This window comes from Colias philodice, chromosome 29 (assembly GCF_061535455.1).
Source record: "Colias philodice isolate Cphi_HAF_F1 chromosome 29, ilColPhil1 Martin Lab GWU primary, whole genome shotgun sequence".
NCBI lineage: Eukaryota > Metazoa > Arthropoda > Insecta > Lepidoptera > Pieridae > Colias > Colias philodice.
This window is the reverse complement of record NC_143114.1, coordinates 4,256,764-4,273,740: the sequence shown is the minus strand read 5'-3', so window position 1 is coordinate 4,273,740 and position 16,977 is coordinate 4,256,764. Positions and strand designations below refer to the sequence as shown.

The following is a 16,977-nucleotide window of genomic DNA, read 5'->3' as shown; positions in this document are numbered from 1 at the left end:
AGCTTCGCCCGCGCAGTCAAAGAAAAACCCGCATAGTTCCCGTTCCCGTGGGATTCCCGGGATAAAACCTATCCTATTTCCCGGGGTACAAAAAGTAGCCTATGTCCTTTCTCGGGTATCAAAATATCTCTATACCAAACTTCATGCAAATTGGTTCAGTAGTTAAGGCGTGATTGAGTAACAGACAGACAGACAGAGTTACTTTCGCATTTATAATATTAGTATAGATTTCCAGGTACTTGGACAGAACCAGAGAAAGTGTCCCCGGTTACATTGAAAGCAGAGAAGCTACCTCTGGGGCCGTATTATGACCCCTAATTTCCAAACAGTTTACGCCGTGAATTGAACTGACTGACTTTCATATTATACCATAACTAGGTTACCGCCCACTTTGTCTAAAGCCAAATAAATTATATAGGTACTAAAACCTTCCCTTTGAATCACTAGTAAAAAACCGCATCAAAATCCGTTGTGTAGTTTTAAAGATTTTTAAGCATACCAAGGGACATAGGGACAGAGAAAGCGTCTTTGTTTTATACTATGTAGTGATAAACCATTGCTGGTTAGTGGTTATTGCAATCATAATTTGAATTTGCCAGTCATTTCACGGCGTAAACTGTCTGGAAATAAGGGGTCATAATATGGCCCCTGACCTGATAAGGGGAAGAATATTGAGAGAGCAATTAGTTAAGAGACTGCAAGAGTAATTTTTTTAAATTGTTTTTTAAATAAGTGTAATGAAGGTAATAATGTATGTATTATTATTTTGTAAACTGTATATTTAATTTGTATGTTTTATTGTTATTTAGTAAAAAAAAATTGAGATCATTTATTGTTTTATTTTTTATCAGTCTTGGGTTGTAAGAATAAAGTGAAATTATCTTTAACAGTGTTAAATAAAAAAAAATATTATTTATTTGCATAATGTAGGTACAAACGTTTGAGAAAATCACATTAGCCGAAATAGGCATGCAAATCTTTAATACATAAAAATCTTAATTACAATAAATTTACAAAATTCAAAGTTAAACACAACACACAATTATTATTATATTGTTATAAATTAATTCCCAACTGGCAACCCGAACCGAGTGGGTGGTTATAAAAATGAGCTGAACAGCGGATTTGACACACTTTCCGTTGGGCTCTCGGACGTAACGGTCGTTTTGGGTGTGCTTAGTTGTGTTAATAATTATTTTGAGTCGATTATTATTTTATTGTTGAAAAGTAGACATATAAAGTCATTTTGTAAGGAATAAAACCTTTCTAGGTTGAATTTAAAATCTTTAATTTTTTAATTTAAGAATTTAACACAACCAATAAAAACAAAGTATAAACTAATTTTATATCTAATGAAAAATACCTATCTAATAAATAATTTACCTAGGACACAAGCCTTATCGTTATGAATGTCGTTGGGGTAGTTTGAACTTATATTTATTAAAATTATTACCGCCCATTTTTTTATATACTAGCTGCTCCGCGCGGTTTCACTCCCGTGGCTCCACTCCTGTTGGTCGTAGCGTGATGATATAATGCCTATAACCTTCCTCGATAAACGGGCTATCTAACACCGAAATAATTTTTCAAATCGGACCAGTAGTTCCCGAGATTAGCGCGTTCAAACAAACAAACTCTTCAGCTATATAATATTAGTATAGATAAGCAGGTAATTATAATCTCACCTTCCTCGATAAACGGGCTATCTAACACCGAAATAATTTTTCAAATCGGACCAGTAGTTCCCGAGATTAGCGCGTTCAAACAAACAAACAGCTTCAGCTTTACAATATTAGTATAGATAAGCAGGTAATTATAATCTCACTTACAAACAAATCCCTTAATCTAAACAATAAAACGTAAATTTAAACTATAATTAAAATTTTTGTTTTATTCTTTTGAGCTAACAAACAACTTACTAGGGACCGTTCAAGTATTACGTAAGCACGATGGGGGGGGGTCTCTGTTTTTCTTAAATAATTGTAATGAATCTGCTTACGTAATACTTGAACGGCCCCCTACTTACCTAAAACGCTAAGCGAGTAAACATGTTTGTAATGAAATATTTATCTGTACAGTACTTAAACTATTTAAAACTAGCATCCGCCCGCGGCTTCGCCCGCGTGGTGTTATGATAAAAGGTAGCCTATGTTCTTTCTCAGGGTCTAAAGATTGTCTGTGCCAAATTTCATCAAAATCGGTTGAGAGGTAAGCGGGAAAGCGTAACAGACAGACAGACAGAGTTACTTTCACATCTATACTAATACTAATATTTTAAAGCTGAAGAGTTTGTTTGTTTGAACGCACTAATCTCGGGAACTACTGGTCTGATTTGAAAAATTCTTTCGGTGTTAGATAGCCCATTTATCGAGGAAGGTTATATATATATTTCATCACGCTAAGACCAACAGGAGTGGAGCCACGGGGGTGAAACCGCGCGGAGCAGCTAGTTTATAATATTAGTGGGGATGTTTAAACTATTTAAAAATTTTGAGAAATAGTTTAAAACCGTAAACATAGCTCAATCCTTACAATTCTTACTAACTAACTTATCCAATATATCAAGAGCTCTTGATGCCAAATCTTGCCACTGCGTTTGAACTTGAAGTTCCAATTCCCTTATCCTATTTCGTTCCCTTTGCAAGTTCATGTCATCTTTATGTTGTTCCATTTTGAATTTCCTCCAAAACTCCTGTGTTTGAACATATTGTTGTATAGATTGGCTCACATTTAGCCTGTTATGCCTTCGAAGTAATCGAGAGTATGACAATCTTGCTCGAGGTATTTGTGACCGTGTAGGTTCTATATGTGGCCGAACTACAGGCCTAGTAGGGATATTCAAGCCCGTTTCTGTAAAAAATAATTTCATATATGTATATAACAAAATTTAAATTTATGCCAAAGCAAAGTGACTTCCCCTTAACAGACACTAAGCAAGTGACAATGGACACTCACTTGGAATAAGTTATTAAGGGCCGATTTTTCAATGCTTGGATAAAACTTATCCGTCCAATAAAGTATTACACGATAATATTAAAATGTCACGTAAACTGTCAAATACGGGCAATTAGAATACGTTTTTAAAATGGTAGTTTTATACATTATTCGACGAATAAGTTTTAACCAAGGATTGAAAAATCAGCCCTTAGAAATTTAAGTTATCATAAAATTACTTATTAGTCATGTAGGTTAGATTGTAATTTATATAAGGTGCTATTAGACTACAGACCCATGTTGAAAAGAACCTATCTAGAACGATATAATAGCAAAAAAGTGCAGTCTGCACTCAGTTGGACAGCCTACAAGTGACGGAATAGTGCTGAATCTTATTATTTTATGATCTTATATCGTTCTAGATAGGTCACCTGGTGGTTCAAATGACCCATAACTTTTTCAACATGGGCCTGTAGTTTATATTTTAAATTTACCTTATTTAATAAAAAAATAAATATATATAACAAAATAGTTCATACATCATTATGACATAGATAGATATCTATACTTATAATATTATAAAGATCAAGAGTTTGTTTGAATACGCTAATCTCAGGAACTACAGGTCTGATTTGAAAAATTCTTTCGGTGTAAAATAGCCCATTTATCAAGGAAGGCTATAGGCCATATATCATCACGCTAAGAACAACAGGAGCAGAGCAATGCAGATGAAACCGCGGGGCTCAGCTAGTTATATTATAAAGCTGAAGATTTTGTTTGTTTGAACGCGCCAATCTCAGGAACTACTGATTTGAAAAATTCTTTCAGTGATAGATAGCCCATTCAAGGAAGGCTATATATCATCACGCTAAGACCAACAGATGAGCAACGCGGGTAAAACCGCAGGGCACAGCTAGTAGATAAATTCTTTCGGTCTTACTAATAAAATGTAACCCATTCGCTTTGCAATGGATTAGTTATTGCAATAACCTGTCTCGTTTTTATGATTGACGTTTCATGTGAGTGAGAGCAGGACAAAGCTATAGTAGAAAATGGTAGAAATTTATCCATTGTTTAACTTTTTATTAGTAAGTGTGTGAATTCCCATGTCCCCTAGTGGGGTAAGGGGCAGATGCATTATTCATACATCTGTTTCACTGATCGATTTTCTTTAGGGACAAGTAGGTGATCAGCCTTCTGTGTCCTGCCAGACCGAGACATTTTTTTTGTCTTCGTCTCCACCGGGAATCGAACCCAGGACCCCTCGGTTCTACGCTCACGCGTCAACCACTGTACCAAGGAGGCGGTCTTTTTTTAGGAAGGAGGCGGCGTTTTATTAGTAAGGCCGTTAGAAAATAAAAGCTAGATAATATAGGTCCTATCTTACTTTCAAATTGTGTTTCTTCTTGTGGAAATGTTTCAACAATTTCAGTTCTTGTTTCAGGTTCTGTTGTTTCAGGTTGAGATGCTGAAATATATTTAACAACAATTTATTTATAAATTTATAAAGAATAGAAAAAATTCGATCACGAGGCGGGACTCGAACCCGCATCCTTTCACGCCAAACTGGGGCGGATGCCTGACCTGCCTTTAAGATAGGAGAGAGAATTGCGATTAAGAAATATAACAATATAAATGTTAACTTTAGCATGCAGATATCAAAAAACTTTATACTGATATCGAAAGCCCTTTCAGTATAAAGTTTTATTAAATACTAGCGGTCCGCCCCGGCTTCGCCCGTGGTACATATTTACATTTTCTCTACATAAAAATTAAAAACCATCCTCGTACTCAAGGAATATAATAAAAAAAGAATTATCGAAATCGGTTCAGCCGTTCTCGAGTTATGCTAGCGAGCGAGCTATGCTTACCAACACATGTTGCGATTCATTTTTATATATAAGATTACATTTATTTTCCTATAAATATTTATAGGAAAATAAATGTAATATAGTATATATTTTTTTAGAAAGGTATTCAATGTATTGTCCCTGCGATTTTATTGTATAACTAGCGGTCCGCCCCGGCTTCGCCCGTGGTACATGTTTACGTTTTCTCTACATAAGAACCATCCTCGTACTTCAAGGAATATAATAAAAAAAGAATTATCGAAATCGGTTCAGCCGTTCTCGAGTTATGCGCTTACCAACACATTTTGCGATTCATTTTTATATATAAGATATAATAAATATACAATCAATAGGAAGCAAAAAATATAGTTTTAAGTAGACCATAATGTATTCAATTATAAGCTATGTAAAATAATATACACTGTATCCTTTGTTGGAAAATAATAAATAAATAAATGAAGTATTTCAAATTAAATTATATCTTACATTGATCCTCTTCCTTTATAATTATAATTAGCGGAGAAGAAGCCCTCGACACTTGTTCTGGTTCTGAGGATGTACTTTGAGTTGACGCTGCCTCATCATCTTGAAATACTGTGACAGGAAATAATCATCATGAATACGAGTACTTACCTTATCTATGTATACTAGACCGCCTCCTCGGTACAGTGGTTGACGCATGAGCGTAACACCGAGGGGTCCTGGGTTCCATTCCCGGTGGATACGAAGAAAAAAAAATGTCTTGGTCTGGTAGGCCACAGAAGGCTGATCACCTACTTGTCCCTAAAGAAAATCGATCAGTGAAACAGATGTATAATGCATCTGCCCCTTACCCCACTAGGGGACATGGGACTTCACTTTCACCTTATCTATACTAATATTATAAAGCTGAAAAGTTTGTTTGTTTGAACGCGCTTATCTCAGGAACTAATGGTCCGATTTGAAAAATTCTTTCGGTGTTAGATAGCCCATTTATCGAGGAAGGCTATAGGCTATATATCATCACGCTAAGACCAAAAGGAGCGGAACAATGCGGGTGAGACCGCGCGGCACAGCTAGTTTGCTATGAGGAAGCGATACAAGCTGCCTTAGTGTAGGCCTGCAGTTCATATTATCTTTGTTAATTATCTGGTTCAATTTATATATTACTAGCTGTCCGCCCCGGCTTCGCTCGTGGTACGTATTTCGCAATAAAAGGTAGCCTATGCTCTTTCTCAGGGTTGTCTGTGCCAAATTTCATCAAAATCGGTTGAGAGGTTTAAGCGGAAAAGCCGTAACAGACAGACAGAGTTACTTTCGCATTTATAATATTAGTAGGGATAGGGATAGTGACACTATGTATTTAATTTTGTTTTTATCTATACTAATATTATAAAGAGGAAAGGTTTGTATGTATGTATGTATGGTTTTCACGCATAAACTACTGGACCGATTTTGATGAAATTTGGCACAGATTATACATATATATATGACTATACATATACAGGGTGTCCCACTATTGGTATACTAAGCGCGAAGGAACTTGTAGTTTTGCATACACTGATCACGCAAAAAATACTTAAAAAAAAAATTGGGTCCAAAATTTTTTGCTAAATTTTTCCTGAAAATCCATGTTTTCTTCTCTAGCTTCGCGCAGCCGGCATATACTGCTTCTCTAATATGAGCATTTTGTCTATGAAAACATAATCTTAAACGGTAGCTCACGTGCTGGTGGCAAAGTTGGGCAGGTTGCTTGTTTTGGGTGTACACATAGAGTTTTAAGAATTCATCTATTTGAAAAAAAAATGCGTCTGGATTTTTTAAATTATTTTTTACGTACTCAGCGTATGCAAAACTATAACCTCCTTTGAGCTTAGTATACCAACAGTGGGACACCCTGTATATGTATATGAACATAGGCTAACTTTTATTGCGAAATATGTACCACGGGCGAAGCCGGGGCGGACCGCTAGTGGTTAATAAAAGATTATGATTATGATTAAATATTTCTGGCACATAGAGCTAACAATCTATACTAATATTATAAACCTGAAGAGTTTGTTTATTTGAACGCGCTAATCTCAGGAATTACTGGTCCAAAACTCAACACTCAACAAACTCTTCAGCGTTATAATATTAGTATAGATATTATAAAGCTAAAGGGTTTGTTTGAACGCATTAATCTCAGGAACTACTGGTCCGATTGAAAAAAATATTTCAGTGTTAGATAGCCCATTCATCGAGGAAGGCTATAGGCTATATATCATCACGCTAAGACCAACAGGAGCAATATAGGTATTGACCTTGACTTACATTCAACAGATTGTCTTGGTTGTGGAGTTACTAGGTCATTTCCTACACTCACATTTGTCTGTTTGTCAGTCACCTGAAAAAGGATGCAATATTAAAAAAACAGTACATGTATAAAAAAAAAGACGGGTTGCACTCTGGGAGTGCCAGCAGAAGTGAAAACTTGATTATTAACGTTGAGCATGTTTGATATTTTGGAATGGTATCCGTCTTACGCTTTTTCGATCAGGTCACGTGTCCTGACGCGAGTTTAAGATTTTATACCCATTACAGAAAAGTGCTCAACGCCGCTAAAGAAGTTTTCACTTCAAAAATAGTACATCTATAAAAAAAAAGACGTGTGGCACTCGGGGACTGCCGCAGGAAAGCTATTGCATGCTATGCCTTCAAGCCACACCTCCGCCCGTCGGAGTAGGGAGCGTGAGGTTTTTTCGATACGGTATTTCTGGATTCGGTCCCCGCGCTCAAGGCCCGCGATAGAAGCTATGCAATAGCTTAAAAACATAGTAAGAGGGGCAGATGTATTATAGGTACATCTGTTTCACTGATCGATTTTCTTTTAAGGGACAAGTACGTGATCAGCGTTCTGTGTCCTGCCAGACCAAGACATATTTTTTTTTTCGTCTCCACTGGGTATCGAACCCAGGACCCTCAGGGTTACGCACACGCGTCCACCACTGTACCAAGGAGGCGATGAAAAACATGGTAGGTATTATTTATTTATTTTACTCTTTAATACAACTGAAACAGTCGTATATATATATACTAAAACTAGCGGTCCACCCCGGCTTCGCCCGTGGTACATATTTACGTTTTCTCTACATAAGAACCATCCTCGTACTTCAAGGAATATAATAAAAAAAGAATTATCGAAATCGGTTCAGCCGTTCTCAAGTTATGCGCTTACCAACACATTTTGGGATTCAGTTTTATATTATAGTACTAAAATGTACAAAAATAAAAGCAAGAAGCATCAGTGTATTTGGCGGCCACTGAGTAGTGATCTCTTCAAGGAAACCAGGGCAGAAGGTAATCAGCTCATTGTTTTAAAGGTAGTTCGAGAGAGAAAAAAAAGAAAATAATTTGGAAAATCCAAAAGTGCACGCCTCAAAATTTTTTTTTTAATAAATATTTATTAATTATTATTTTTGTTTATTTAATAACAATTAAACCACATCGAATCAGACCCTGAAAAATGAAAGGGTTCTATTCCTGAGCATACTCAAGCGTAAGAGAAAAAAAAAGACTCGATTAGTAAAGTATTTCGGTCGCTATCGTGTTAACAAGAAAAAGGATCCGCACATACAGACACACGGACGTCCAAGACAGAACTTTTTTAAACTGTTTTTTAACTAGTTTAAATAACAAAAATGACATCAAAAATATCATGAACGTTAAAAATAGTGTTTTTTCTTAATATGTGTGTGTATGTATTATCTTACAAGTGCAATGTATGATACATAAAGACATTTTAAGTTTGAAAAATCAGATGTTTTGCGCGAAGTGACAGTAGTACCCACCTCAACGCTTCGCTTATGAGGCGTGCAAAATCCCACGGGAACGGGAACTATACTGGTTTTTCTTTGAAAATGCGGTGAAGCCGAGGGTGGAAAGCTAGTGATATAGAAATTAGTATTATTTTGTTTTAACCTGTGATAATCCTACCTTTTCTACTTGCGAACCCTTCGCTACTTGAACCCCCATCATTTTAAGAACTCTCAGTTCTAAATCTGTTAATTTGGCATACACAGCAGGACCTGTTCCACTTGATGCCCTATGCACACGGACAGCCTTTTTTTTGGTATTATTTTTGAAGTCACTCCAAACCTGCAACCATGCAGATAAGAAAACATTTAATAGAATACAAATAGAAAGTGTTTTATTTGCCACCATGTAAAAAAAATATAAATCTTAATAATCTAACAGAACAGGAAAAAAAAAGATAGCAATGGTGGCAAAAAGGACTCCCCAAAGCAGCAACCATTTATTAAAATGTATTGCAGCACTGATTTTCAGAGACTACATGACTGTACAGATGCAATGATTCAGTACTCAATTTTTATTTACACTACACAGTAACCATGTTTTAAATAAAAATAATAATAGTTTAAAAAAACTAAAAAAACACGCTTTTTATAGAAAACCGAACTAAAAAATAGAAAATTTTTATCAAATTAGTGTATTGTCATCGGTCCTCAATAAATCTACAAAGTTTGAATGAAATCTGGCTGTTTAAAGTGGGTCAAAATCGCGCCCAAGAAGTTGGTTACAGACATACAGGTGAAGCTAATATAAAGTGTGTAAAAATAGAAAAGCTTAAAAACACTTGACATACCTTCTTCCACTTTTCACAACTTTTAGTATCTCCACTGCCTTCGCTGTTTAAAATCAAAGTCAGATCCTCCCAAAGGCTCAAAGTCGAAATCCTACCTCTTATACTAGTGGATAGTTTGCTTAAGTCACCATGTCTAAAATAAAAAAATATTTCAGGACAATTTTCACACACGGCACGATCTGATCCCATACTTAGCTTTCGCTTGTGCTATGGCTAAGCCAGATGGCTGATAAACACACTTATATAATTTTAAATAAATACTTATTTAAAATTATATAACTAGCTTACCGCCCGCGGCTTCGCCCGCTTTGTCTAAAACCTAATAAATTATATACTAAAACCTTCCTATTAAAAAAACTTTAAAGATTTAATCATACAAAGGGACATAGGGAAATAGGGACAGAGAAAGCGACTTTGTTTTATACTATGTATGTAGTGATTAACATCAAGACACAGAGCAAACAAACATCTGTTCATCACACAAATATTTGCCCCGGGTGGGAATAGAAACAGAATAAAACAAGTTACATTTGTAGTTAATTCACTGGATCATAAGTTCAATAAATTTAATAATAATACCGCAGATAAATTGCACTTACTTCTCCATAAACGTCACCATCAAATCAAATTGAACCGAACTTGTCTTCATTTTTTATTTAACTTTTAGAAATATTTTAATTCAAAAAACACGAACGCCAAGAGCACGTAAACAATATTATAATAGCTAGCGAGAGCAAACCAAAGTTACAAACGACCAACGTCACATAAAAAACCACCACGATAGATAGACATTAGAAACAGACACAGTTTGCTTCCTTTATGTCCACCATTCACCATATAAAAATGTATTTCTAATTTCATAAAATGGTTGGTTATTACTTATTAAACTTATTGCCAATTTCATAAACTATGTATAAGTTAGGAACTTATGAAAACGTTCAATAATGGATTCACGGTGAGCAAACGCCACGCCGATCGAGTAGTTACTTTATTGACGTAGTGATTATATTCTCTTTGCTATATTGAGGCCGCCGGCCGCCCGCGCCGGGGGGCGGGCGGGGAGGACCAAAGAGTATAGTACATAGAAATCTAAATAAAAGGCTTATTACACTACGCGGTATTCAGACAGTCTTACTAAGATTTAGCATAATGTAATAAGAGTTAGCAAGTTAGCCTGTCTAATTAGACCGACCGAATGGGTTCGACCATGCTTACTTGCTTGCTTGCTGAATACCGCGTAGTGTAATAAGACTTAGCACGCTTAGACCGTTCAGTCAGCGCGCGGCAGACGCAGAGTAAAGTCGCTCGTATGTTTGTTTGCTGTGGCCGCGTGCACCATGGCTTGAATCGTATCTTCTTTTTGAATATACGGAGTAACTAATTTCAAAAGACATTCAAACTCGGCAACTCCTACTCTAAGGTAGTTTCTTAAGTCACATGGTTCCAGAACACTCAGTATTTGCATATTTGATAATTTTTCTCGTAAAAGTAAATACTCTTTCACCCATATTTTTCTTTTCTTTTTTGTATTTAAATTAATAGATGCGGCAAGAGCTATGGCGATTTTCTGGTGCTTTGAAAGTTTTCCCATCGCGCGACAACCGTCACCGACTACGTACGCCTTGCAAATGAGTTAGCATGCGATATTCAGCACAGTGTAATAGCGAGCTTGTCTAGTTAGATTTTAAGACAGTCTGAATACCGCGTAGTGTAATAAGCCTTTATCAAGACACTAGAAGTCGTAAGCGTGCGTGACCTTGTCGCCACTCAGGTGATTTGCACAACACCAGTGCATTCGTCACTGTTCAGTTGCTCTGGAGACGTATGAGTGTATACATTGTGTGTTACAGCAATTCCCATTGCGGAAATTCTTCCACAAGTTGTAATTATACTTATAAAGGAATAATATTTCATTGGAAAATATTTTTTTTTAGAAATAATGCCGTTTTTCCTTAAAATTATAGAATATTTACAAGTATTACGAGCGTCACCATAGTAATCGAAATAACAATGAATGACACAGTCGACCATTCTTATTATCACGTTTGTTCGTATTGGAGCAAAAAGTCTCATATACTTAGGGATGTTATTCTAAAATAAACCGTAAATTCGTGCGTTAGGATACATATTCAAAAGCTTAATTTAATAGATAAGTTAGTTTTCACTAAAATCAAGCTGTCCAATAAAAGGCATAGTTTACTTGTGTGTACTGTTTAGCTTTCGGTTTGAATGTGTTGATTTTGGCGACAGCGGTTTTCATACGAATTATGACATTTTAGCACTTCTATGTGTCTTGTTATTTAGATTTCTATGGTATAGTAACTATGTATAAGGAAAAGAGAGCCATCTTGCGTGATAAAACGAGAACCCATGAACACTAGCGCCCCAAGCGTATGGCGGGCGCATTAAAAGTGCTATAGATACCTATACGTATATCTATATACGTACCTATAGGAATTATTGCTACGTCGCTATAGCTATTCTGATAATAATTTATATTGCGTTACCTTTATCACAACTGTATTATTGTGTCGATCTGTTCTGGCGCGTACAATCATTGTATGCGTGAAAAACCCAACCCAAAATTACACAATGCATATAAAAAAAAACTAGTTGCGTAATAAATTGGTGGCTGGACTTAAAGCTAAACATTTCCAGGTGATAAAAAAGATAACAACAAAACAAATCACTTGACACATTTGAAAATATAAAGATAATTGGGCCAGGTAAAGAAAAACGATTTAAATTAATTGGGAGTTTATTCATTTTTTTCCACACTATATAATTAGCATTCTAATAATCTTAGGTATTAATATTTGGTTAAGCATTATAATAACACAAACATAACAAATAAAATAGTGTTAGGTTTGGTTAAGCATTATAATAACACAAACATAACAAATAAAATAGTGTTAGGTTTGGTTAAGCATTATAATAACACAAACATAACAAATAAAATAGCGTTAGGTTTGGTTAAGCATTATAATAACACAAACATAACAAATAAAATAGTGTTAGGTTTGGTTAAGCATTATAATAACACAAACATAACAAATAAAATAGTGTTAGGTTTGGTTAAGCATTATAATAACACAAACATAACAAATAAAATAGTGTTAGGTTTGGTTAAGCATTATAATAACACAAACATAACAAATAAAATAGCAAAGTCAAGGCCAACACTTTTTCTTCAGTGGTATAACGTCTTCCTTTAGGTTTTTTCAGAGCTTGTTTATATTGTATTCCAGTAAAAAAAATTCCAGCTTCTGACATTTTTGCTTTATGACTATTTGACTTTATGAAATGCCTGACCAGCAACTAATTTTTCGGCATTGGCAAGACGTGATTTAAAACTTCTCTCTTTAGACATAGTTTTCTTAAACTTTAATTTTTTCTGTTCAATTTGGGACCTTTTATATTTTTCTACTAAGTATTCATCCCAATGTAATGTACCTATAAAGAAAATAAAAACTTTATTAAAGATATTTTTTTACAAATGAAATCAGTACATTTGAGAGACAAGTCATGTTGTGTCTAAATTTCTGCTTTACTTTATAATACCAAGTTACAGAGTTACTTTAGAATAAACCCATCCAGCACAGTTAATGTAGATTAATACAAATGTTGAACATATAACCCCCCAAATTGGATGTATCTTAGGACCAATTTATCACTCACCAGATATTTTGGATGAGATTTTAAGTATCTTATATTTTGATATGATTATTACCATAATTAACACCCCATTACATAATAGGCTATTTGACAAGGTTTTGAAAACTGTCTCAAATTATTAAGATACGTTTATAGAGCACACAAAATAAATGTTTCTTAATTTTTTGTAGTTATTCATTGAGAAAATGGAAAATAAAAACATGATATTCAAATACGCCGCCAAAACACAATTTTGAAGAATATGGCGTCTCGCGACCATGGTGACGTCACAGCGGCGTAAACTCGGGCGTAAACATCAACTTGCTCCTAGCACTTATTGTTCGTTTTTGTTTTAATTATAGTATAATTAAGTTAATCTGTTTAAAAACCAGAAAATGAGTTCTTATAGGTGGTGTGTAGTTCCTGGATGCAGAAATACAACTATTAAAACCCCTGACAAACTATTTATATGTGCTCCAAAAGATATAAAAATGCGTAGAAAGTGGTTGCAGTTAGCTCGCAGAAATCCAAGTGATATTAGATATATCAATTTAAAACAGTTATTTTTTGTGAAGACCACTTCGATGTAAGTATGGTGTTGAATACCTAGTAGGCAGTTTATTTTATTTGAAATACATAGTATAAATCGTCTCATTACTTACCTGCTTGAGGTAAGATAATGATATATATATAAATTGATGATGACGTGTTTGTATTGATATTGAAAATAATCAATACAAACACGTCAATCCTATAAACTGGATGGCTGAAATGAAAAATAAAGGACTTAATCTAAAAAATGTATAGGTACTTCATAATTATTGTGCTATTGTGATTCATGTTTGTAGGTACAATTAACTAAAAAGGTAATGAATGACGATTGAAATATTAACTTACATAGCTGTTTTCACATTTCTCAATTGAGGAGCGTAAAAATCTTGGTTGTTTAAATTAAAGAACATGCCAACCATCATAGCACAGTATTACAATATTATTTCCTAATTATAGCGTCCACTTTAGGTAGATTTCTACTGTCTGCTTTTCGAAATTAGGTTCCATGACAAACAAAAATAACACATAAAGAACAAAACTGATTACAGACACCTTGAATCACAAGAAATAAGTTATACAAGAAACAAAACCAAAAGCGAAATTCTGCAACGACGTGAGTAAACGTTGGGATCACTTGTTATTTACGCCGCTGTGACGTCATGGCAGATGCAGCCAATCATGGATGTTTTCGGTCACGTGGTCATTTTAAAAAATATGATGTTTTTTCTCGACGATTTATAAATAAATAAGTTATTATTTATATCATTTATTTATTTAAATCGCTTCAAAAACCTTATATATATATGGATTACACAAAAAAGTAATTTATTTTTTATACTGTCAAATAGCCTATTGCTTCTGCCCATTTAGGTAAAAAGAGCAGTATAAAAAAATATTAATTATTATACCTTTATCTAAAATTTGCTGATATAATGGGACATCATTATCTTCATTTGTCCTTGTCTCACAAGGCCACATCCTTGGCTGAGAATAGTTATGTTCCATGTAAACTGCTGTACTCGCAGAATGAAATATACCTGTAATTATAAAAGTAGTAAAGTCAAAATTACAAAAGATAAAATTACAGAATGTATCATTTTATTTATTTTTTTATTTTTTTACAATAAACTTGCAGTTGAGCTTTTTTGAAATGAAAACTGGTTGAAGAAACTAAAGAATAGTGGTAGAGCATTGACTGGTGCTCATCAAGCTAGTTAGTCTACCACTGAGGACTCTGTTACTAAAAGCTTAGTAGCGTTTTACCAGTAGAAATAAGAACCAGTTCCCTAACTAAAAATAGTGTGGTATAAATCCTGTATATTATATATAATAATCCTACCTAAGATAATGATTAATTTGATAAATAAGGTATTAACTATGGGTAATATTCAAACTCACCACTCAAGTAGATTGATGGAACAGATAAATGGAGTAATCGGTGACCTCAAACTTTGTGCTCAGGCTTGAAATGGTAATCACAGACTCTCTTGTTTCTATAGATCATGTCAGGCTCAAGATCTTTTAGTCGTTCACCAACAATTGACATCCAGTTAGCAAACAACTCGTTCTCTTGTAGGGTGAGGGAAACGATGCATATATGCTCCTGTAAATACATAAAAAACAACCTTTACAATACAGAAATACGCAATAAATGTCACGTGTTCTCCATATTTATTTTTATATTGTAAGTATATTTAAATAATAAATATACTTATAATTAAATATATATAATACTCAAATATTTAAAATTTTTGTAAAATAGTGATACATAATATAAGGGCAAACAAAGATGTTCTGCGGCCATGACCGAAACAAACAATAAGGGATACGTGCTGGTAGCATCAGTTCATTATAAATAAGAAATTTTGAAGAAAACTTACCCATTTCACTATGTACATCCAAAAACACAATACACCTTCCTCAAGCCATTTTAAAACTTATTAACAACAAACTCAAGAATAATTCAAATTTCAGAAAATAAACGGATTATCCTGCGACCTGTCATATCTCGCATTGGACAGGGTTGCCTTTTTCCAAAATTAAAAGTCACTAGCAAAACTAACAAAATCAAAAACGAAAAAAAAATAATTGTTGAGCACATCGTTTCTTTCAGAATCAGTATCAAATTGACCAGTATGGCTGATTTGATACTTTCTACTATTTTCAAAACGCAGCTAAACGTACCCTGAATTTGTTTATCCCCGAAACGTTCCCCTAAATTCCCTAGTTTAAGAGACAACGTTCCTAGAACGGCAACACTGGTTCTGACACTTATGAGAGAAAACGTTTCATTTTCCGCTGTATAAAGCACTTAAAAATCGTTTCATCACATATATTATATATTTATAAAAGCAATTTAATTTTGTTCTAAATAAAATGATTTTAGTTATTTTTATAGCCATTCTATTCTTTTTGCATAAAAATTTTACGTTCTGCCATCTTCTGAGGAAAAAGTTAATTAAATAGTGCTGCCGGACAGCCAATAGATGTCGCTAGTTTCTTTGTATAATGTACCATACTCTAAGTTTCACCCCCCTGATGGGAGGACACTCGCGTGAAAAAGATAGCGTCGCCATCTATTTGCTGAATATGAAACATCTATTAAGTTTTGGTTTCGTTAACAAAAGATGTCTCTGTACTATTATTTCCTGTGATTATAAATCACAGATTATAAATCATTTAAACACGATTATGTTAATTGAATCAACATTTTTTAGTACTTTATAATTATTCGTAATTTCATTTTTAAGTGGTTAATTGTGTGTAAACACAATTAAGTACAAGTTAAAATTTAGTTGACGACTAGTTAAATAAAAACTTTTTTCAATAAAGATTTTTTCATTAACATTTCTTAGAGGAACACCTACCCTTTTGCTTTATTGTGCTCGTAGTTCTTTCATTAGCCACCGGATAAGTTTTTGACACTCACAGGTGTATAATTTAGAACATGTATTAATATAAATGCCCTGTTTACATTATACCAGTCCAGCACCGGATTGCTTACTGGAAAAATGTATACCGGCACTGGAATGAACTGAGTCCAGTAACTGGATTCGCGGTCTCATTAACGGAATAATGTAGCACTGGCATTGAGATAATATTACTATACGTATGGAGGAGACACTACGAACAAAATCTGTGCGCCATTTTTTTGCTCTAACTAAGTTTTAAAAATTATTATCTAGTTAGGTTCTTACCGATGAAAGTTATTCCTTTGCACATTTCCGTATTATTTGTGCAATATCGTAACACACACGAAGGCATATTTGATGCGTTTCACTTTAAAACCATTAAAAAAAATCGCTCAACATACGTCATGTGGCGTATGTTGAGCGGAACATAAGTGATGTAGGCGGTGTCGTC

At 34.3% G+C, this 16,977-nt stretch overlaps 1 protein-coding gene and 1 long non-coding RNA gene across 4 annotated transcripts; both read right to left on the bottom strand.

Moving 5' to 3' along the window:
* Positions 1-901: 901 nt before the first annotated feature.
* Positions 902-10,387, bottom strand: LOC149475914 (uncharacterized). 2 transcript variants are annotated; one of them, XM_089712928.1, is made up of 7 exons: positions 10,008-10,387; positions 9,409-9,541; positions 8,724-8,900; positions 7,077-7,149; positions 5,271-5,378; positions 4,322-4,402; positions 902-2,850 (listed from the first exon to the last, which is right to left on the bottom strand). In XM_089712928.1, the coding sequence occupies exons 1-7, from the start codon at positions 10,055-10,057 to the stop codon at positions 2,522-2,524; spliced, it is 951 nt and encodes a 316-aa protein (XP_089569054.1). In that variant the 5' UTR covers positions 10,058-10,387; the 3' UTR covers positions 902-2,521. The 2 variants fall into 2 exon arrangements, with proteins under 2 accessions (XP_089569054.1, XP_089569053.1); XM_089712927.1 differs by having other exon boundaries at positions 9,409-10,387.
* A 1,782-nt stretch (positions 10,388-12,169) lies between these two features.
* LOC149475913 (uncharacterized) lies at positions 12,170-16,140 on the bottom strand. 2 transcript variants are annotated; one of them, XR_016317928.1, is made up of 4 exons: positions 15,495-16,140; positions 15,009-15,217; positions 14,523-14,651; positions 12,170-12,861 (listed from the first exon to the last, which is right to left on the bottom strand). It is a non-coding gene; the product is annotated as an uncharacterized LOC149475913 (long non-coding RNA). The 2 variants fall into 2 exon arrangements; XR_016317927.1 differs by having other exon boundaries at positions 12,182-12,861; positions 15,013-15,217; positions 15,495-16,130.
* Between the last annotated feature and the right edge of the window lie 837 nt (positions 16,141-16,977).